General features: G+C 45.9%; 1 protein-coding gene across 2 annotated transcripts in view; it reads left to right on the top strand.

The window, feature by feature from the left end:
- Positions 1-23,540, top strand: part of tyw1 (tRNA-yW synthesizing protein 1 homolog) — a 78,529-nt gene that overhangs the window by 32,046 nt on the left and 22,943 nt on the right. For both annotated transcript variants that reach the window (XM_080731305.1, XM_080731306.1), the window contains 3 exons: positions 14-191; positions 9,083-9,218; positions 15,969-16,079. In XM_080731305.1, the coding sequence (XP_080587431.1) occupies positions 14-191; positions 9,083-9,218; positions 15,969-16,079 (425 nt within the window). The remainder of the gene's footprint in view (positions 1-13; positions 192-9,082; positions 9,219-15,968; positions 16,080-23,540) is intronic.

Genomic DNA, 23,540 nt, shown 5'->3' with positions numbered 1-23,540 from the left:
TTTCTGTCTCCAGGTGTTCCTGGAGTGCTCCCAGAACGCTATGAGGAAGGCATGGCTGTCAAACACTGTGCCCTGTCCCTGGTGGGGGAGCCAATCATGTATCCTGAAATCAATGCCTTCCTCCGCCTGCTTCACACCCATCGCATCTCCAGCTTCCTCGTCACCAATGCACAGTTCCCCGAGGAAATCAGGTAGGGGCACAACATGCAGTTAAATGCTGTGTGTATATCAGGGTTTTTTTTTGCCCCTTTTTCATTTTCATCTTAGTATTTTTCATTGACGGATTGGAAACACTTTCAGGGAGTGTCTATTATTTTTATTTTTTAACGTTTTGGCAGCAGGCAAAACCTTCTGTTCTCATTGGTCCAGCGGTTTGCGAGTTTAGTCCCGAACACAGACACACAGGCTGAAAAAATTGCTTACTATTGTGATTTTCATTGCACTCTATCTTCAAATCCAGGTCTGAGCTGTACAGAGCCTTACAAGCTCACAAATAACTTTGCAAATCGTCACACAGTGGCTGACTGCCTGTCACCAATTTCTCCTTCTGCTGACTGCAATTCAGAACAGGCATAGGTCCTTGAAGTACAGTAGATCATCTTGTCCACCTAAGAAATATTATATGAAAAATACATAAAAGCCATTCTAACCTGGTAGAGCTTTGTGTGCACTGATGAACCTTCACAGACACAGAAGCACACATGCTCTTTTATTTTGTGCTGCACAATAAGAAGAGAGTGTTCGGTGTCCTTGTGGGAAGGGAAGTAATGTTGTATTTTGTGCACCACATTATTCAAACTACTTAGGAAGACAAAAATAGCTAAATACCAAAACAAAATATCTGATTGATGCACACATCTGTGTCACCCAGTTCACTTACAGTATTATTTGCAATGCTTTTGTATTGACTTTATGTATGTAATCACACCACATGATTATATCTATATAAATATGTTCACCTCCTGTGTAGACATACCCAAGAGGTCTCCCCAGGATACTGACCTCAACTCAAACAAAGTCAAGTACTATAGGCGTGTGAGTAGTGTCAATATTTTACCAAATGAACACTGAGTCAGTTATAACTGTGTAACAATACTTACCAGCATGGCCACATTATGAGTCAATCCAGGCTATGTCACAACTTGGGTGTATGAATTTATGCCATTCCCAAGGAAAAGTTCTTTGGAGCACATGTTTTGGTTCACTGCATATGTGAAATCTTTCCCAACAAATGCACCTTACATTTAAAATGAACAAAGCTCAGATTTTATGGAAAGAGTTGTTAAATAAAGGAATTCTGATACGGACACAGAAGAGAACATACTCCAACATCATGTTTATTATGTCCTCAACTTGAATCAAAATTTGAGTTTGGGTGCAAAATCGGCCAAGTTGAGACATTTATTGTCTGTAGTAGTTGGCTCACCTCATATGCCAAGTTGCTGGATGGCATATGGCACAGGAGGACACAAGCCTTCATTTATCCTAACTGCTTTCATGGTTGGAAGGTGGGGTCTGATGAGGTGATGGACTTGAGGATTAGTTTGTTTTGGCTGGCTTCTTTTGTTCTTTAAGTTATTTTTGTGCTTTTATTGTGTGTGTGTGTGTGTGTGTGTGTGTGTGTGTGTGTGTGTGTGTGTGTGTGTGTGTGTGTGTGTGTGTGTGTGTGTGTGTGTGTGTGTGTGTGTGTGTGTGTGTGTGTGTGTGTGTGTGTGTGTGTGTGTGTGCGTGCGTGCGTGCGTGCGGAAGGTGGGGTCTGATGAGGTGATGGAAGACTTGAGGATTAGTTTGTCTTGCTTCTTTTGTTCTCTAAGTTATTTTTGTGCTTTTATTGTTAGACATACAACATAAATACACACTCTCATGAAAAGAATGGAAGTATGGTTATAGCAGATTGACAGCAGCTCCACTGCTGAATGGCCCAGTGTCCCTGTGTGCTCTTCTCAATCCCCAGGTTTTTCACAGTCAAGCCCTGATGAGTTGATTGAGCATGGTCTGCTCAGTCGCTCACTCCCTGTAGCTCACCAAGGGGGAAGGGGAAGGGCGGTATCTGGGGGGAGAGAGCGAGGATAGACAAGTAAACACACACTACTACAGCTGTGAAAGTGAAATCGAACGCTCAGATTAGTCACATTAAAACACACACCTACTGTATAACTACACAATAAAATTAGTGAGTGTGTACACATTTTTACCAAATTAACACTGAGGATATTATAACTGTCTAACAATGCTTACCAGCATGGCCACATTATGAGTCAATCCAGGCTAAGTCACTACTTGGGTGTATGAATCTATGCCATTGCCAAGGAAAGGTTCTTGGGAGCACGTTTTGGTTCACTGCATATGTACAATCTTTCCCAACAAATGCATGATTTTTTTCATCGCTTTAGAGCAAGGCAGGTGGGCTAACGGCAAGGATTTGGGGCTTGTGAAACATGAGGTGTACCCAAGCGAGTGAGCCACTAGGCGGGTCACATGTTGGTAAGCGCACCGTTCGGGTTGGCAAGCTGTCGGTAAGCGCACCGTTCGAGTTGGCAAGCTGTGGTGGATGGAATATTATCTCAGTAAACTGTCTCTGAACCTGTCTGTATATGGCCATATTATTGTGAACAGACAGAGACAACAACAGCCATATACTGCATGCGAATAGTAATTTGTTACTCTGTTTTGAAATGATCATTTCGTTGGTAAATACATTTCATCATTGTCAAGGTCATTTAACATTATAACTGAACTCATCAAGACAAGCACTGCACATGTCCTTTACATGAGCCATAATGAGCAGGCTTCTATTCACACCCTGAGGAAGAAATACATGGGTCGAAACCTGTTGACGTCCTTAGAATGACGTTTTGGAAAGTTTTTATTTTGCTACATTAAAGACTTATCCTACTTGTCTGAAGTGAGCTTAGAGTTAGCCTAAGGACTTCCTCATCATCTAGGCTTAAGAGGCAAAAAACTAAAAGAGGCTTTGTCAAATCGCAATTATGTTTTTACTTAATTTAGACTTAACTCACTCCCTGCTAAACGTCCTCAGAACGTCTTTTCCCCTGGGGATGTCGGTGCCAGACGTCTTCTGGACGTCTTTTACTGTACATACTGTACACAAAAGATCTCAGCCTTATCCAGCCTCTCACAACATATGATACACTTCCTCAAAGTCTGACAGTGTTTTTTACAACATTAAACAAAAGTGCACAGCCTCACATGAAATTAAACATCATTAAATTGTCCAAAAAGAAAAACCTCTTCTCAGAAACCTGAAACCAATTATACAATGAGAGCGAGACGGGTAACCAGAAAGCCGTGGCTTGTGTGTGGGCGTGCTAGTGTGTGTGTGTGTGTGTGTGTGTGTGTGTGTGTGTGTGTGTGTGTGTGTGTGTGTGCCAGCCAATCAGCTGGGTGGTCCGCTGTCTGTTTCAGTACAACATTCAAAACCTCTCTCTACCCTTCTCAGACAAAAAAAAAGTAACAACAACACACAGACAGATCGCTGTATAAATGGTTGTAAAACATTGCCGATATGTTCACACAACTAACACAGCACGTCGAAGTGAAAAACTATCGTGATGTCCCCACACACACACACACACACACACACACACACACACTATAGCAATCCAGCAAGCAGATACCAGTCCGCTTTCTGTTTCAGACAGTACAACATCATTTCAATTCAGTGCCAAAAGTAACAACAACAACAACAACACAGACAGATCGCTGTATAAATGGTTGTAAAACATAGCCTTACCTGATAGTTTATAATCCATAAACCCTGAAACATGACGGTCGCTCAAACAGACCGTTAGCGATCGGTTTCTCCTCTTTTTTTTCTCCCTGCAGGCATGCTTGGCCATGGCCAGAGCAGTATAATCAGAGAGTGGTGTCACCGCGGGGTCAGAAACAGCGCTGGTCACGTGGTTCATTGTCACTTTACACCTCATAGACTTCAATGCATTTTGTAAACTTCCGGTTCGCCGTTTGTCACTATACGCCAATAGATGTGTGCGTAGAAGACCTGGCCCCATGAAGTGAACGGGAGTGACGCAACTCTAGGGCTCTGGCCATGGCGTGAACGAGTTTGATTCAGCTCACTTGAACAATCCTCCTAAACCTTCCATCTTCAATGCACAATCGGGTGCCGATTATGTTCACACAACTGATCGACGCGTCGCCGACCCTGCTGTCCAGGCGGCTCCAGAAGCGCAGCGCCCAAGAAGAAGCCAGCGCCCTGTGGCACCCGCGGCTGCTGCAGTGGAGAGTGGAGACCGATGGCAGCGACTCCAGGTCTTAGACGCAGCCTGAGAGTCACTGCGTTCAGGGATCTGGCTGAAAGTTCCTACGACTCGGAAGAGACGGACCACGGCGACATGGAGCCGTAGGGATGCTGCCAACACCAGTGGTACGAAGCATTTTATTTGTATTTGTATCGTGTTTGAGTCTCTCTCTCTCTCTGTACTGTATGTGATCGGGCAGCTGCATACCCCTGCCATACCCACTCTGATCTGCGCGCAATGAGCCCAAACACGTTGGCAAACAACGCCAGGCCTTTCCCAACGGATCTGTGCTCCTCGTTGTGTTGCCTAGTTGAGGTTGCGTGTGCGCGCGCGCTCGTTGCTCTAGAATAAAATACAAATGTTCATTTTGTGTAAATCATGACTTTGGTAAATCAGAAGGGGGGAACAGCATTTGTATCGTGTTTCAGTCTCTCTCTCTCTCTCTGTACTGTATGTGATCGCTGTGTTCTGCATACGGAGTGAGTGCATCTCTCCCAGTGGCGTCAGTTCAGAACAAGCTAAAGTATGGCAACATGACTGGTGTCTTGCACGCGCGCGTGCAGGGCACGCGTGCAAGACACCAGTCATGTTGCCATACCTTAGCAACAGGCACGATGAAAAGTAGAGCCTACATTTTTATTATTTACCTCTGTAGCCAAGGTATGGCAGCTGCATACCCCTGCCATACCCACTCTGATCTGCGCGCAATGAGCCCAAACATTGTGGCATTTGTATAGTTACATGGCTTTTGGAACGAATGGCAGCATTGTTTTTCCTCATGTATTGATTGATTGAAGACTTTATTAGAAGTTTGCATAGGAAAAGGTACAGTTTCATGACGGTACAGTTCACTGGTACAAGGTCTACTAAAAGGTTATCCATGAAAAGACTAAGCTTATTTCCACTGGAAACCATTGAAGTATCTCATATAACATTGAATGACAGACAAATAGAACACAGTACTATGCAGTAGATATGTAAAGAAAAACAAAAAAGAAAACAGTAAGTCTGAACAAACAGTATATACAATGTATGCCCACATGTATTGTGGATCTTTCTCTAGAGAGAGATTGAGCGAGAGCGCCACTGTGTGGGTGTGCACGCATGTTGCAGTTTAGTTTTGTACTAAATCTGTGTGCTTTGTTTCTTTGTGATCAATCTAGACACTTGAGTGTGAGGAGCCAGGTCCATCTGCAGGTGACAGCGAATCATTGGTTGGCTTTAGTCAAGGTACGGTTATTTTTGTTACAGATGGCCTACATTTATTGTATCTGTGTTCAATGCTTTTATCCATCTAAAAATCCAAACATCCACATAGCAACTGTAAAAGTCTTCATTCATTCTAAGTGTCAAAATGCATACATTGAGACATGATGGGGATGGAAACAATGTAGGCCTACTGATTTTGTGCACAATATTACCTTGCAAAAACTATAACTAGCCTATTTTTTATATTGTGTTTTTCAGCTTCTGAGCCAGTGGATTCACTGCCCAGCTCTTCTGTTCCTGACATTTTTATTTTATTTCATTTGAAACCCTCAGCGAACGTGAGAACTGAACTTTTTATTCTTTGTCATTTACTTGAAGCACTACTGAAAGGGTGGGAAATGTTCCTTTTGTCATTGCCATTTACTTGAACCACTACTGAAAAGGCGTGGAATGTTCATATTTTGTAGTTAACTTGAAAACCACTACAGAGGGGGGGGGTTGAAATGTTCCTTTATTCATTGTCATTTACTTGAACCACTACTGAGAGAATGAGAACACTTGTTTTTGTAATTTCAAAAAGCACTATTGAGAACTGTGAATGCACTTGAAGTCTGTAAAATCACTTTATTTTTTATTCATTGTTATTTTTCCCTTTTGTTTGAAAACACTGTAAATATCTTCTGCATCACTGAAGCCAAAAATAAAAGGCAGAAAGGAGTTCTGATCGAGAGTCTACTTTACTAAAACATGTATTCAGTTTGTTCCTAGAGGTGTTTTGGGTGATACATGGCCAATTTTCTAAACAACAGAACATGTTTGAAACATCTGGATGGGAGCACTGGAAAGAAGGCGACTTCATCTTTCCAGAGAGGTATAGTTTATATAGTATTCATAGCTCCTTCATATTTATTCAATTTTCCCCCCAAAAAAAAACTCTTCTCAGAAGCCGTTTTTTCGCCATACCATACCCTATACTTTTCCACCTTACGAGATCAGCAAACATGTTTGAAACGTATGGTTTAGAGCGTTGGAAAGAGCACGAATTTGCCTTTCCAGCAAGGTATAGTTTATAATAGCAATCATATTTTATTCATAAGTTATTCCATTTTCAAAACTAAAACATGCTTTTACTCAAAATGTCTTCTCAGCAGCCTGTGAAGACCCCATACCATGCCCTTACTTTTCCACTTTCTGAGATAAGCGAACATGTTTGAAACGTATGGTTTGGACCACTGGAAAGCACACGAATAGGCCTTTCCAATAGGCCTTTGTTTTGTTATTTTATGCCTCAACATCAATGCGCAATTGTCCCTCCAAGATGAGTGAAATCGTCAGAAATCCTTGGCAGTTCTATTGCACAGGCAAGTTGAACTTGGCAGAGAATGAGTTAATATATATATATATATTTGAACTATTTTCCTCTATCCTGGATTAAAATGTCCTGTATAATTTATAATTAGTTCCATTATTAATCGTATCTATAAATGCGACTATTTTTTATACAAATGAAAGGCCAAGGAGTCACTATGTATTCTAGAACATACCAGATCAACACTTGACTTCTAGCCCAGCAGGAAAACAATGCGTTTCACGTTCCAAGCTTTGATATCCACCTGGCTTTCAGATCCATCATGCTGTGTTGCTTAATTTATACTCACTCATTTATTGCTCACTGAAAATAGCCAATCTACACTGTCACGATGCAGGCTTTTGACCTATAATCTGAGCATATGCTTCGCACCTCATGGTGGGTCATGTCTGCCTGCTGTGTCACAATATCTTTGGCTGCCTCAGCTGTCATAATATGCTGACTGTCCCTGGGCCATCAGAACAGGCAAAGGCAAGGACATCTAGTCAGAGACGAGCTGTCAGAATTTATTGAGTCTGACGCCCCAGACATTACTTTGATTGGAAACTCTCAAGTCCTCACTTGTGATAAGAAGGTCTGTGTGTGCGTGCGTGTGCATGCGCAGACACACACCCAGGGCTATTCACTAGATGTACCTAAATTCTCGCCGGTTTTCAGTCAGATTGTAAAAAGTACCCTTTATTGCCACTTTCTCACTGCACAAAGTTATTGCTTGTCTTTTTTTAGTCTCTCCTGAATCTTTTATACGCATCCTAACAATATACCCCAAATGCTGAGCACAGATAGTAGTTTTTGGTTTTAAAACTAGCTTGTAAATAGCTGTGTGTTCTTACTTGATTCAATGTTTGAACTTGTATTTCATGTTGGAATGGCAGCATCTATAGCAGGGCATTCTCTTTTTGTTGTAGCTGGCATATACAGTTTCAGTGCACTGTCACATATATGTCACTTTTTGAGCGGTGGTCACACCACTCCTATACGGAGCTGTGTGTATGCGTGTCTCTATGTATGTATGTATGCGTGTCTGTATGTAGCCTACAATACATGTAGCCTGCAAATACCTCTACTGACCACACTCACACACACACACACACACACACACACACACACACACACACACACACACACACACACACACACACACACACACACGCGCATGCACACGCACGCATGCACGCGCAAGTTCCACCGCTCAGTCCACATGGGTGGGATTTTTAGAGCTCTCTCTCTCTCTCTCTTGATTTTCTAAAGGCATTCTGTGCGTTGCTGCAGTCTTTAACTATTTTTGAGCGGTGGTCGACCGCTCCATAGCGTGGCCGTGTGTGTATCCGTGTATGTATGTGTGTATGTATGTGTGTATGTAGCCTGAGTACCCTGGGTGACCAGAGAGGGTGCAGTTGAGTCTAGCCTGAGCATCAATCTGCAACACACACACACACACACACACACACACACACACACACACACACACACACACACACACACACACACACACACACACACACACACAAAGGGGGGAGGGGGGTCAGCAGGTCACCCTCACACACACACACACACACACACACACACACACACACACACACCCACACTGTTGAGCAACCTTGCAATGCATGTATTTTACCCATATACCTCAACCCCTGCTCCACTCACCCAGCAGTGCACAGCCTCCACCGCTCAGTTCACACGGGTGTGATTTTTGTTGAACATGTCATTGTTATATAACCTCGCTCGCTATTGGTGTCGTTAAGGTCGCTGTGTGTCTGTCTATCTGTGGAATTGCAGCACTATCTTAAGTCACTCTCCCCTTTCAGGCCGGGAACACATTTTAGGGTAGTACAGTACATGTGCAGTATGTACTGTAGCAACATATTTGTTTTTGAAATGTTTGAATAACATTTGACTTTTTTCAGAAAACCTAGGTCAGGCCTAAATGGGTTAAGGTGCAACAATGTTGTGAAGTAGGAGGTACATCGTAAAAACTGCTGACGTTGTGTTACCTATCTAATGAATTACTCTTTTGACGTTGTATCTAAACATTTCCACAAGTAATGCTTGCTCCTCCCATGGGTTCCATCACTTAGTTCTTGTAGTCACCTTCATACAGCAAAATGTTTTCCTGTGTGTCTACATGTATTTACCTTGCCTCTGTCTGACAGTATCACTAGTTATGCTGTGTCTTAACTGAATAATGATTCAGTTCAACCAAAGTCCTTATTTTCTTCAGGACCTTGGTGCCAGTCACCCAGCTGTACGTGAGTGTGGATGCCAGCACCAAGGACAGCCTGAAGAAGATTGACCGGCCACTTTTCCGGGACTTCTGGCCACGCTTCCTGGGCAGCCTGAAGGCCCTGGGGGAGAAGGTTAGTCCTCCTCACATTCACTCCTGTTGGAAAACTGGAGCTAACAGATCACACTGTCCAAGTCCAGTGTGATCTGTTACAATTGGGTTGGTTGCGCTAATTACTCATTAAGATTGTTATGGTTGGAATCAAGCACAGGTTAAAATGTTGTATGCTGTACTATTATCAAGAATATGTCACTGGATAGTGAGTCATTTTAGTTGTGTTTGTGTTGTTTTATGATCCTTGGATTTAGTTATGCCTTTTCATAATGCTTGAAAATGAAAAACATTGTTCCCGAGGATGCCTTCCTGCATTTTTGGTTTATTTTTGTAAGTTGCAAGCCTCTCTGTCAAACGGGCAAATAGAAACTGGACTTGACTTGTGATACCACACCCAAGGCCACATACCTCCCATCACATTAATATCAATGTTGAAACACGTCACACTCCAAATAACATACCAGTCGTGTTTTGCACAGTGTGGAATGTCTTGATGTCTTTTGTAATCCATTCTTGCAAAACGCTACAGTATTTGTTGTAGCTGAAATCAATACAAGCATTTGGGTAGCATCAGAAGCATTTCTGATACTGATATTGGCATCGAAACAATTTTAAGCTCTGCTGCCAGACTACTGTAATTGACCAGTAAGACTCCCTAATCGGGAGATAAGCGACCGTAGGTGGCTTATCTCCACAAATAGGGCAAAAATTTGTTTTTCCAAAATCTTCCTGATCCATGTTGATGACATGAGTGTAGACATGCTGTGTAGTGATATTCGTGATTTTAGGGCAAAAACTGTAGGAGCAGTGTCCAAAAATGTGTTTTAAAAATCGGCCTGAAGGTGGCGCTAGAATAGGGCCATGTGAGAAATGAGGGGTGGGGTCTCCGCCTTGCCTTGGCGGACGAATAGGTACCGGCCCCGGCTCTCCCGGACGCTCCTAGCCCGAGTTACAGCATTTTATGTGCGTTGCAGTGGCAGGGGGTCCTCCACTGGGGGCGCCACCACTTTTGCATCCGTTCTGGAGCACCAGGAGTCGGTGGTCCCCGGGAATTCCCCGTGAGCAGCCCCGTTGGGGTGGTCATTTGGTCATTTTTGCACATTTGGTCATTTTTTACATCTGGGGGTCCCCCAGGGACCTGGGGGTCCCTAGGGCTCTGGGGGTCCTTGGAGGTTGTAGTTTGGCAGGCAAGGAGTGTGTGTGTAAAATCTTGCATGGATCGGGTCAACGGGTGCGGAGATATAAGCAGGGAAAAAGTGTGACGTGTGACGTGTGAGCACATTTGGTCATTTTTTACATCTGGGGGTCCCCCAGGGACCTGGGGGTCCCTGGGGCTCCGGGGGTCCTTGGAGGTTGTAGTTTGGCAGTCAAGGAGTGTGTGTGCAAAATTTGGCATGGATGGGGGCAACGGTTGTGGAGATATGAGCAGGGCAAAAGTGTGACGGACTCACTGACTGACGCACAGACAGCCCGTGGAGGTTTTGGTAGTAAATGCGACCTACGGTCGCAATGATATTTTAAATTGGGCTGAAGTCATTGTTCTGTATTTGCCTCTGTATGTGTATTTATCAGCATCACTGTAAACAAGAGCTGTTATGATTGTGTTCACAGAGCAGTTGCCAGTGTGTCCTCCCAAAGGGGAGTCAGTCATTATAGGCTTTGATTACTTACAGTAAATGCAAATCAAGCCAATCTGTCTTTATAATGTAGTAGTCATTTGCTGGCCACGGCAACCACAAATTAATGTGAATAAGGATGTTTGCGGTGCAATTGAGGAATACCCTTTGGTGCAATTTCTGTCACATCAATTGGTCATACTCTTGCTGGCATGTTGTTCGTCTTGCTCTTTCATCTGTACGTCCGTGTGTCTATCCGTCCGTCCGTCTGTGAACAGCTAATTTCCAGCACCGCTGACCCATCGACGTGAAACTGCACAGACACTCCCAGATGGCCGAAAGTTATAGCACAATTTTTTGCAAAACACATTTTTTGATATTACTACAGATTTAGTCAAAAGAAATCACACAAATCAGTACAATCTCTACAGTCATGTGATCAAGACGGATCTGTCCGATTATTCATATTCCATTCTGATTGCCAAGGAGTGGTCCATTTTTAACAAAATGCCTCAAATGGTGAACGCAGCGTTTGATTGCCTTGAAAGTTTGCACGCACATTCCTACTAGGCCGAGGAACAAATGTCACTTTACATTTTTCAAATCAGCCTCATAGTGCTGAGATTCATGTTTTTACCTGACAGATTCTTTCTGCTAGAAAGTTTCTTTTCGTAAGCTGCAAGCCTTTCATCACATTAATATCAATGTTGAAACTCTAAATAAGTGACGTGTTTCAACTTTCAAACTTTGCACACACACTCTCTAGATGCCAAGGAAAAACCTCTGCCCTGCATTTTTCACATAAGCCTTTTATCTACACCAGGAGGCCACTTTTTAATATATAATATTATTAAGTTGTTGTTTTTATTAATTGTGCAGCAGTAGAATGAATTCTAAAAGTATTTTCAAGTAAGCAAGACTTAGGGCCCTATCTTATGTCCAGCGCAAAAAGGTGCAACGTGCAAGTTTCATTGCTAGTTGCGACCATAGGTCGCAATTTACTATCAGAACCGTCACATCTTGATCGTATCTGGGGTAACGCTTGTCTTTTTTGTTGATTGACTCTCACGCTCTGACATCACTGTGATGTCAGGGGAACCAAATCCCCTTTATTGTCATATATGGAGATCCCTGTGATGCTAGGGGAACAAATCCCTTTTATGCCCATATATGGAGATATGAAGATCCCTGGGATGCCAGCGGAACCAAATCCCTTTTATGCCCATATGGAGAATGGAGATCCCTGATGTCCACAACACTGTGACTCTGTCCCTTTTATGCCCATACAGTATATGGAGATCTACTGTACCTGGTCCGATATACATCACTGGCCAGATTAGGGCGAGGTCGCTTTTTTCGCCCTTAGGTGTCTTACTGGTTAACAACTAACGCAGTTATAATTTTTATGCCCAGCACCCAAGTTTTGTTAAATAGCTCGCAGCCATACAGTATATACAACAATAATAACATAATAAACATATATACGTACGTTCGGTAGTGTCTGTAGGACACAAACATAAAAATGTCCGTCCGTCCGTCCGTCCGTCCGTCCGTCCGTCCGTCCGTCCGTCATACAACTTGAAGTTGCGGAAAGCGTATATCAGAATGCGTTGCTGATGGTGTGCATCATTCATTTACCTCCTTGCTTATTCCTTATCTGTAAGATCCCCATATAAGGGCGTAACAAACCCATTAAGATCTGAGGCTGATTCTACGAAGGCCTTCTAAATCTGTAGTTCTCAAACTTTCAAGAAGAAAAATAGCAGATGCACTGTGAGCTTATACTTCTACTATTTCTGAATAGCCAATGCAAAAAAATCTAAAATGATACGGCTGCTTTCCCGGTTTTAGTGGGTTAACAACAATCATCTTCCACTGGATATTCAAGGTGGATAGATGACCTGGCTGTTTTCTTGCATAGTTTTATTTCAAACATTAAACATTTTGACATTTCCCTTCAGACCAAGTAATCTATTCAGTTAGTGGATCTAATTCTGTGACCTGTGTCCTCAATTCATCCTACTTTATTGCAGCCATTCACCTCTAAGGTATTATATATCCCGTTTGTTGGCAGAAGGAATAAGCACTAACCCTGCCTGCTTCTGCCCAACAGGCAGCGTGTGTAAATCGATTCTCTACGTTATCCTATTTCCTCGAAAGCTAAGCCAGAAAGGGAGAGGAAACGGCACTCAGGCACATCGGGCTTAACAACCTTGAAAAAGAAGTGGGCTGTAAAATCTTTCAGAGAAAGCTTATTTCATTGCCATATGTAATGAGCTTGTTACCTCCTGTTTAATACTCTGGTAAACAATGGACAAATTCATTACCACTCAGCAAGAGTTGTTTGTGATTGAGCATCTAAAGGTAAATCACAGCTAATGGATTGTGGTTCTCTTATTGCCTTTATTTCACCCTGTCCAAGACTCGTCAATACTAGAAAAAAAGCGCCCTTCAGGCATTTGGCCCCTTCCTACATAAAATTAGGCTGTAAAATAGTTTTAACCGCTTTATTTGGTGAATTATCAAAAAATTGACATGTTAAATGATTGTATATAATAAAACATTGAAAGTTTGTGTTGAATAATTACAAAAAGAACATTACTGTTGCTATATTAGTTGGAGTAAAATTACTCCAGTTAAAGTCATTGGAGAATAGGAACAACTGTAGTGAGGACTATGATATGGTTATAAAATAATATTTGTCTTTGAAAATCGAACTTACTGAACGTCACATGGAAGCCTTGCGGACCGTATTTTCAGTAAATCTTTTGTGGATAAAAGACCGGAACCTGCTTGGTTTGGGTGGAGGCCATTGTACCCCTTAATCCTCTGCCGGTGGACTCCACCTCCATATCGACTGATCGACTTAGACCTCTCTGCTCCCATTTGGACCACATTCTCCTTGTCTCTGTCTCTCTCCTCTGCGTGGTCTACATGCCAGCATTCTGAGGGATTGATGGTTGATGCATTGTCGAATGTGAAGTAGAGGCAGCTTGATACGCTTCACCTCCCTGCCTCCACCGTTCAATTTATTATCCCCCTCTCAACAGGGCTAAATGCACCAAAATCCACATGCATGCTTCTAAATGTATATATTCTAATAGAAGTGTGAGATGACTCAACTAGAAATATTGTTTTATCTCCGATCTTTCTAGTTGAGACTACCCAGGGCTGTATAACTAGTGGGTTGCAACCACCAGGACCAACATATTGTACAACATAGGCCTACAGGTCTGCATGTCTGGCACCTGTATACCTGTGATTCCAAGTTGCTTGATTCATGATACAGTACAGTACAGTATATGAGAGGCTCACGTTTGACTTTTATTCTTGGTAACACTGGTGCTCACAACTAAAAACGTTAGTAGCACCAGCAAATATTTTGGAGCAAAATATAAGGTGCACTGACAATAGACCCCTTTTCTGTTGGTAAACATTAGGCCATTTTTTTTTTCCTGTGGGCACAGCCGTTGTAAGTGGAGGCAAAACATCCAAAACGCTAAACACAATAAGACAATCAGTACATCCATGCAATGACGGCTTATCACTTTACAGTATTTGGCCTGTTATTACCATGCTGTATGTAATCCATAAGAAAACCAGGGACAAGGTCTTCTTGAACATACACCTTAGTGCATGACACACATCATGCACTAATGAGAGAGAATCTGTTCTTTTCTTCCTACTGTAGGTCTATTTCTGATGAATTGGCATGGCAAACATTTTGACACACATCCATACAGATTATCTAACCTTTCATTAGTGCTATTTTGATTATTTTTATTATTATGTTATAGGCACAAAAACGCCTATACAGTTGTTGGACTATATGTAATTTGTGTATGGATGTCTCAGTCTTGTGCCAAAGGATGATGAGCCTGCAAATCTGGAAATCCGAAAGCCGCCCAAAAAAAAAGGCAGAGGAGAGTGAGAGCAAGGCACCCAGTGGCGACTGTTGTGAAAATCGCAAAAAATCAACCCTGGTCTGAAAATAAATATGAAACGGCCGGCAGTGTGCAAACGTGATTGACATAACGTGTGATTGGATTTTTTATTTACGTGCTCCGAAATTCGCTCCAATATTCGACCAAAAAACGCAGCAGTGTGCAAAGACCTTAAGTCCAACTACATACAGGTAGCTAGCCTTCCTAACTAGCTTGTTCATATGTTAATGTCCCTTCTCTCCTTGTGTGGATGTCAACAGCACCAGACCTCTGCAGTTAAGAGGACACTGGCTACTACAGACAGATTGATTGCACTGTCAAATAGAGTTTGCAGTCTGTGGTTGATGTTGTCATATTATGTCATATTTATGTGATTTCATCATTAGATTTATCATAGTTTGTTATGTCAGACAGTTCTAATGAATAGTTACCGATTTAGCAGCTGCTCTCTATCTCTCTCGTGTGTGTGTGTGTGTGTGTGTGTGTGTGTGTGTGTGTGTGTGTGTGTGTGTGTGTGTGCCTCTCTCTCGTCTCTCCCTCACTTAGAGAGAGATGGGAGAGTTGAGGTCATTTGAAACTTAGACAACCTAAAGAAGGACAAACATGACTTTGATAGATTATCCTTGAAGTACAGGCTCAGCACTCAGTGAAGCTTGCCACGGCACTGTGTTTGAATTGTAAATTGCATCCCGGCTCATATGTTTTGTCATAATAATGTTATAGCTAGTTTCCTACCTAGCCTCTCTTTTGCCAAAGAGTGCAAATACATTGCACATTAACATATTGCATTACGTCAATGTTATGTATTTGTTCGGAATCTAATAAAATTCTAAATGTGTCTTAATCACACTAACCTGACATGTTGTCCCTATTTTTGGCATGTCATTATGGCACAACACTTCACATTGTGACATATTAACTTGTTTATAATAGGGCTTATGTATCTTCATACACAACATTTTAAGACTCCAAATTCTGTTTTAAATGTCTGGATTCTAACAGGATACAGTATTAGCTGTACAGTAATCTACAACTGATTTCTCTTCTCCGTTTTCCATTTTCTTCACACCTTCCCTGCCCCATTGCTGCGTCCCTCCTACTCCTAACTTTGTTTTCTCATCTGTCCTTGCTTGGCCTGTCCATTCCGACTTTTTACCCGTCTGTCTCCCTTTGCCTCTACTTTGCACCTGTACCTATCCCTCCTTGCAGAGGCAGAGGACCGTGTACAGACTGACTCTGGTGAAGGCCTGGAACGTGGACGAGATGCTGGCATACTCTGAGCTTATCGCCATCGGCCAGCCTGACTTCATAGAAGTCAAGGTAGGTCTGATCAGCAATGAACGCTGAGGATTTTGCAGTATGGTCTCCTGTGATTTTTTTTCTCCACCAAATGGAAATATAATTATTTATATTTAAGTCTGTTATGTCGTGTGTAGTGCCTTTTTACGCAACAATGCACACTGTTTAGGGAGCTTTTTTTCATAACGAAAGAATTGCCACATACTGCACTATATTCTTTTCACCGCTTATTACCATTATTCTCTCCGCTCTCACATATTCTGTGTGAATCCTCATACTTTCTATTGGTGCCAAGCTGTGATGTCTGACTAAAGTAAAACAACGTATTTCCCAAGCACATCTCATTTGCTCCTTGCCAATTTGCTTGCCAAGAGCAAATGAGCCAGGAGAACTGGCACTGATTTTAAGCAATTATGGAATTTAGGACAACTCACCTCATGAAATCTCCATCCACAGATAAATCATGCACATATCCTGAACAGTGCTTTACCAAGTAACGGTAGGTTCCGTACGGAACCATTGTTTACTTAGAGATGGAAGGATGACCTCCCACTTGGGTAATGTCGCCCCCTGGCGATCATTCAGAGAAACTACTTCAGCTCCCGTACTAACGTAGGTAGGAAGGGCCTGTCACTCAAACCAGAGTGACCCGCCTCCAGGCTATAAAAGCCCCCGGAGGCGGAAGTAACATCCTCTTAATACCACTCTCTGCCACATTCAGTGAAACAGAGGGGCATTACGTGGGAGGTCATCCTTCCATCTCTAAGTAAACAATGGTTCCCTACGGAACCTACCGTTTACTGTCAAGATTCCAGGATGACCTCCCACTTGGGATTCTTAAACTCCCCTCTAAGCCACAACCTACTCTCATACCCCCACAAACCCCTCATACAGGTGAGCACAGCCCAAACGGGCGTGACCCCTCACCCAGAAGGTCCCAGGCCCACCGGACCTGGGTGTGAAGGAATGAGAAAATAGAGAGAGACCCTGACAGACCGAAGTCCGCCTCATTCAACTAAATGAAAGGACAAGTCCGCCTTATAAGTAAGACACACTAAATAAGGAAAACACAGGGTCCCCCCCACAATACCCCAGGTGGCTACATGCCCACCTGTGGGAGGGGAAGATCCGACTCCTCTATGACGTAGAGGAGGCAGCAGCACCCAGAACCGAATGCGCTAGCGAAGAGGATTCGATATCCAGGTGATAGTAGGCTGCAAAGGTAGAAGGCGAAGACCAATTCGCCGAAACACAAATCTCCTGCACGGAGACTCCCTTTGCCAGTGCCCACGAAGTAGCCACACCCCTAGTACTATGGGCTTTAAGCGCCACCGGCACTTCCACGCCAGCACTAGAGTAAGCCAGCCTAATAGCATCCACAATCCACCTCGAAAGAGTGGGTCTAGACACCGGCTTTCTGACAAGAACATTGCCCATTCCCACGAAGAGCTGAGAAGAAGCTCTAGAACCAGCAGTCCTGTCACAGTAGGCCTTCAGTGCCCTGACAGGGCACAGGCAATTCAGCCGCTCATCCTCCACCGAGACAAACGGAGGAGGATGAAAAGCCAGAAGAACTACAGGCTCCCTAGGAACCACCATGTTCTTAGGAACAAACTGAAGATGAGGCTTGAGCAACACCTTGAGGTCATTGTTCATAAACTGCATGCACTCCGAAGACACCGAGAGAGCTTGCAGGTCACCAACTCTTTTAGCCGTAGCCAAAGCCAGCAAAAGAGCCGTCTTGAAACTCAAAAATTTCAAAGGCATCCCTACAAGCGGCTCAAAGGGAGCCTGACATAGGCCCCCCAGAACCACCTGCAGATCCCAAACTGGGAACAAAGACCTAGTCACCGGCCTCAAACGTTCAACTCCTTGCATGAACTTGACGACCTCCGGGACTTTAGAAGGTGCCTTGCCCGCCACCCCCAGGTGACAGGCATTAATAGCCGTCAGATACCCCCTAAGGGTAGAAAACGCAAGACCACTTTTCAAGCGGTCCTGCATAAATTCCAAAATTTTCTGGGCTGACGCCACATGAGCCACCACCGGCGGAACACGCGACTCACACCAGTCCTCAAAGGCATTCCACCTTCCATCATAAGACGCCCTCGTCGAAGGCGCCTTAGCACTCTGAATGGTATCAACCACTTCAGAAGAAAAACCGGCCGCCAGCAGGTTTAACCTTTCACGTGCCAAACCCACAGGTCTAGGACCTGCGGGTCTTGGTGGAATATCTCCCCTCTGGCCTGCCTCAACAGATCCCTGCGCTGAGGCAGCTGCCAACCCGGTTCGCAAAGGAGAGGGGCGATCGCCGATCTCCACGTGCCCTTGTAGGGAGCCACCAGGAGCATCTCCAGACCGAACCTCCTGACTCTCTCCAGAGTGGGACGGATCATATCGAAGGGGGGAAACGCGTACAGTAGACCTCTCGGCCACGTGTGCGCTAAGGCGTCCAACCCCAAGGGAGGACTGCCCTTCACCGCGAAGAACAACGGACACTTCGTATTCTCCGCTGACGCAAACAGGTCCGCCACTGGCTGACTGAACTTGCGAAAAATCTGGCTCGCCACCCTGGGGTGGAGAGACCAATCCTCGTAGCGAGGCCCTCCCCTGGACAGGAGATCTGCTCCGCTGTTGAGGAGACCCGGGACGTGTAAGGCCCTGATTGACTTGAGGCGCGACAAGCACCAAACCGTCAATTCTCGAGCCAGACGATCCAGTGGCAACGACGACAGGCCTCCTTGTTTGTTGACATAAAACATGGCCGTCGTATTGTCGGTCCTGACCAGAACATGACAATGCAAAATCCAAGGCTCGAAATGCTTGAGCGCCAGGAGTATAGCCATCAACTCCAAATAGTTGATGTGACGACTCCTCATCTCCAGAGGCCAAAGCCCCTGCGCTGTGCGCCCCTCGTAAGTGGCTCCCCACCCACTGAGACTGGCGTCTGTCGTGATCGACTTGTGGGAAACCACCTCGCCAATCGAGACTCCGCTGGTGAGGAACCCCTCCACCCGCCAAGGAGACAGGGCGATCGCGCAGGAAGGGGAAACCGTAACCTTCTTGTACTTCAAGGAGGGCGGGATCCATCGTTGAAAAGGTCTCATATGAAACCTGCCCAACCGCAACAGATGTACTGCGGAAGCCATCATTCCCGTCAGTACCATGCAACTCCTGTAAGTGACCTCCTGGCCTACTTGAAAGGAGTTGAGGCATTTCCGAAACCTGTCCACCCTCTCCTCTGAGAGACGAGCCGACATGACGGACGAGTCCAGAAGGACCCCAATGAAGGTAAGACGGCGTGCTGGAGTCAGCATGCTCTTGTCGTGGTTGACTATGAAACCTAATGCCTTTAGGTGAGCCAAAACCACTTGTGTGTGACGCGCCACTTTGTGGGCGGAGCTCGCTGAAATCATCCAATCGTCGATGTACGTAGCCAACCTGACGCCCTGCTGTCTCAGCGGCGCGATGGCTGCGTCGGTCACTTTCACGAAAACCCTCGGGCTCAGTGACAGACCAAAAGGGAGTACTGTATATTCGTACAGGCGACCCTCGAAGGCGAACCGTAGAAATTTCCTGTGTGGGGATAAATCAGAACGTGCTGATAAGCATCCTTCAAGTCCACTGAACAGTGGAAATCCCCTTGCCTGACCGACCGTAACATGGTGGGTACAGTTAGCATCCTGAAAACGTATTTCTTCAGGTAAACGTTTAGCGCCTTCAAGTCCAGGATGGGACGTAGCCCCCCCCCCTTTCTTGTGCACCAGGAAATAACGGCTCCAAAATCCCAGGCGGGATTGAGTCCTGTCCAGCTCCACTATAGCACCCTTGCTTAGCAACGAGCTGATCTCCTCTCTCAAAAGATCTGCCTTTAAACCACGCGCCCTGGTATGAATAACCCTGCTTGAAAGCGGAGGTACATTCGCGAACTGTAACCTGTAACCCTTGGTTATCGTTCGAAATACCCAATGGCTCGGTTTGCATAACTTCCACTGGCTCGCGCAGCGTGCTAGCGTGTTTTGAGAGAGAGAAACCCCACCACTGTGCTTCCGTGACGGCGGAGCTTTTTGGCGGCCGGACCGGAAGCGGGAGACCTGCGTATCCGTATCCGGAACACCCGGAAGCGGAGCGCATGGGTTCAATAGGCCGCAAGGCGGAAACACCTTCTGGTTGTACCGCTTGACTAGCGGAGCTTTTTGGCGGCTGGACCGGAAGCGGGGAGCGAGCGAATCCGTATCCGGTGAAACCGGAAGCGTTCGGCTTTCGCTCGATAGAGAGACAGGAAGAGCAAAACGATTCGACTGATAAGCAGATTCGCCCACAACTAAAGCATTCTCCCCTGACAGGGGAGGAACTTTTACGTTTAATTCCTGCTCTAAAGCCTTTATGCTTGTCCCTTGACACGGGCTCATAGTAGGCCGACAGAATTTCTGACTCATTGTTGAATTCATAGCATCGCTCACGCGAGGGAAAGTCCACTCGCGCGCATGAGGAACCATATAATTGTTTGACATTAACATTACTGGTTGATGATAAAGCCTGTGATTGATTAGATAGTCCTGACGGGACATCAACATTTCTACAGGAGACATGCATAATGGGGTCGTCTGTGCAAGTACGAGAGAGTTGGACAGAGGCAGACTTTGCTCTTTCAACATATTTATTCCCGATACAGGAGGCATAAACATTGGCATTTTCATTTCCCCGACGCGGGGTACAGAAAACAAACGCTCTCGCTTGGGGGGAAGGGGACCGAGAGACACCTCGGACCCCCGCCCCGACACAAACTCCCTCTTCAAAGTGTCATTTCCGCTGTCCCCTGCCGCGGCCCCCGCGGAAAGAAGACGGCTGCCTATTATCCCTGGACGTGCGGCGCTGCTGAGCACGTTCGGGAACTACAACCTTGCTGCGGGGCTTGTCAGGCGCCCTGGCTGCAGATGCTCCCCTGGAGGAAGAAGAGTGCTTTTTATAAGAAGCAGAGCGGCCCCTCTCTCTGGTGCGGGAGGAGCGGGACACCCTCCTAGCTTGCTGCGGTTCCTCCTGAGGCACTGTAGTGGACTCGACGATGTCCTTAGCCGCCTTGAAGAAGGTAACTCTACCCTGCAGCAGCTCCAAGCCCCCACCCATGAGGGTGGTGGGACTGTTCTCCATGTTAATGAGAGACTTGTACATCTCCCCGCGAGGACCTAGAGGCTTCTCGCCCACGTCCCTCTTAGGCTCGAGGTCGACATAGTCGAGCCAGCGGGCTCTCTCAGACTGGAGGTTGTAGTCCATGGACCTGCCCATCCACTTAACCGCATGCCAATTGACCTTCAGCATGATGTCAAATAAAGTGTTCAGTTCAGCTGTGTGCTCCCCCGTGGGCAGACCTTTGACCAGGTCCTTGGTGGAAGCGAGCAAGAGCTGGATTAGATTCAGGTCCTTAGCAGCCAGAGCAGCGGACCGGTAGGCGTTACGAGCCCTGTCCGACTGCATCTTGTCCTCCAGAACAGTGAACCCCGGCGGGTTGGTGCCGACGGGGCCGACAAACGGCCCGCACTTAGCCGTGCCCACATCCTTATACTGGGGTCTGACGGAGCCTAGAAAGGATTGCGCTAACAGGTGGTCCAGGTTGGGGCAGGTGGACATGCCTGCCTCCGCACCTCCGACCACCTCCAAAACAGAGAAGGACAGCTTTCTGGGGTCTTTATGAGTCTTCCATGAGGAATGAAGAGCCTTGGTGAATCCCTTCACCAGCGGCAGCCTGGAGAGGACATACGGGGCGGGAACCGAAGGCTCCTGCCCGGGCATTTCGTCATCATCCTCGGCCTCATCAGAGGGGAGAGGAGGTGGCAACTCCTCTCCAACTCTGGCAAGAGCTCTCATGTAGACTGTCAGGTGATCCAGCAAATCTATTGCAGAATCGACGTCCTCAGCTCCCGCTTCATCCGCTTGACTGGCGGGTGGAGGGGCAGCGGCGCCAGAGGAGGACTGGGAGGACCCTGCGGCGTCCAGTTGACTTGCTGGAGCCGTAGGGTTTTTTACCGTGACTGTGAGTCGAGAACCATCGTCCTCGACTATATCCTCCTCCTCCTCGTCCGTGTACCCAGAGTATTCCGAGCACGAACCCTCGCTCTGACAAGAGCTCAGGTCCGACTCGCGCCTGAAGGTCTGGACTGTTTTGTTGATGCTCACGTTGAGGGGAACGTCCCCGACGGTCACATCCGATCGCTTCTTTTTGGGCACCGCGCCCGAAGGGGTAAAGGCTACTGGAGGGATGTTAGCCTTCTTGGTCGCCTTCTTAGCGGCGACTTCGCCAGACCCGCCAGCTCCAGTGACAGTGGAGCTAGCTGCGGTCGGCTGCGCGGCAGGCGGTGTTCCAAGTAGCATGGCGCCATCTTGACCTGGAGTGGCGCGCTGTTTGCCAACCGGAGCTCCGGAAGGCAGCGCCGCACCTTGACCAACGGTGCGGGCCGCCTGGGGAAGGAAAGACTGGGCTGTGGGGTTCAGAGCAGCAGACCCACCTGGTGGAGCACAGGCTCCGAGGCCTGCCCTAGCCAGGTAGAGGCGGTGTACCAGGACATCGTGGTCGAAGGCCGTGCAGATGTCGCAGAAGGGTCCTGCTCTCCCCTGAGGACATAGTGCAGAGAAGGCGTGTGCAACGCCCATGCAGCTAGCACAGAGAGGATGAAAATCCTGTCCGTCGATGAGTCCTGGACAGCCTGGGTAGTCACATTGCCTCGGCAGAAGGGCCAGAGGATCCATGGCGAAGCAGTGTAGCTAACGTTAACAGAGCTAACAAGCTAACAAGCTAACGGCTAAAGCTAGGCCACGCTTGATTCAGACAAAGGCCTGAACAAGCGGTAAGCAGTGTAGCTAACGTTAACACAAAGCTGACGAGCTAAAGAGCTAACGGCTAATGCTAGTTCACGCTTGAATCAGGCAGAGGCCTGAACAAGCGGTAAACTACTTTGTTAAGCAGTAGAAACCCGTCGGTTTAAGACGGGACAAGAATAATTATTCTTAGGTACGGGTTTAAATCTACACTCGCCGGTGGGCGACTTCCTATGCCACCGCTTTAGGCTAAAGAGCGAAGAAATAAATTATAAGGCTGAGTTTCAACTTATCTGAATGTGATATCGCAGAGAGTGAAAAGAGGATGTTACTTCCGCCTCCGGGGGCTTTTATAGCCTGGAGGCGGGTCACTCTGGTTTGAGTGACAGGCCCTTCCTACCTACGTTAGTACGGGAGCTGAAGTAGTTTCTCTGAATGATCGCCAGGGGGCGACATTACCCAAGTGGGAGGTCATCCTGGAATCTTGACAGTAAACAGTTATATAATGATCCTGAATGAGCCTGATTGTAGCTTTAATGGAAATGTAATGGGGAGAAATGGTTTTGAATAGGCTAGACAGCCACTGTGGTAGCGAAATATTTCAAAACATCAGTATTTTTCTGGTTTTTCTTATGTCTGCACGGCTAAACTTTGTACTGGATGAATCAA

Source organism: Nannobrachium achirus (genome assembly GCF_963921795.1).
Source record: "Nannobrachium achirus genome assembly, chromosome: 8".
NCBI classification, from domain to species: Eukaryota; Metazoa; Chordata; class Actinopteri; order Myctophiformes; family Myctophidae; genus Nannobrachium; species Nannobrachium achirus.
Note: the sequence above shows the minus strand (reverse complement) of the source record. Positions and strands in the feature narration are given on the sequence as shown.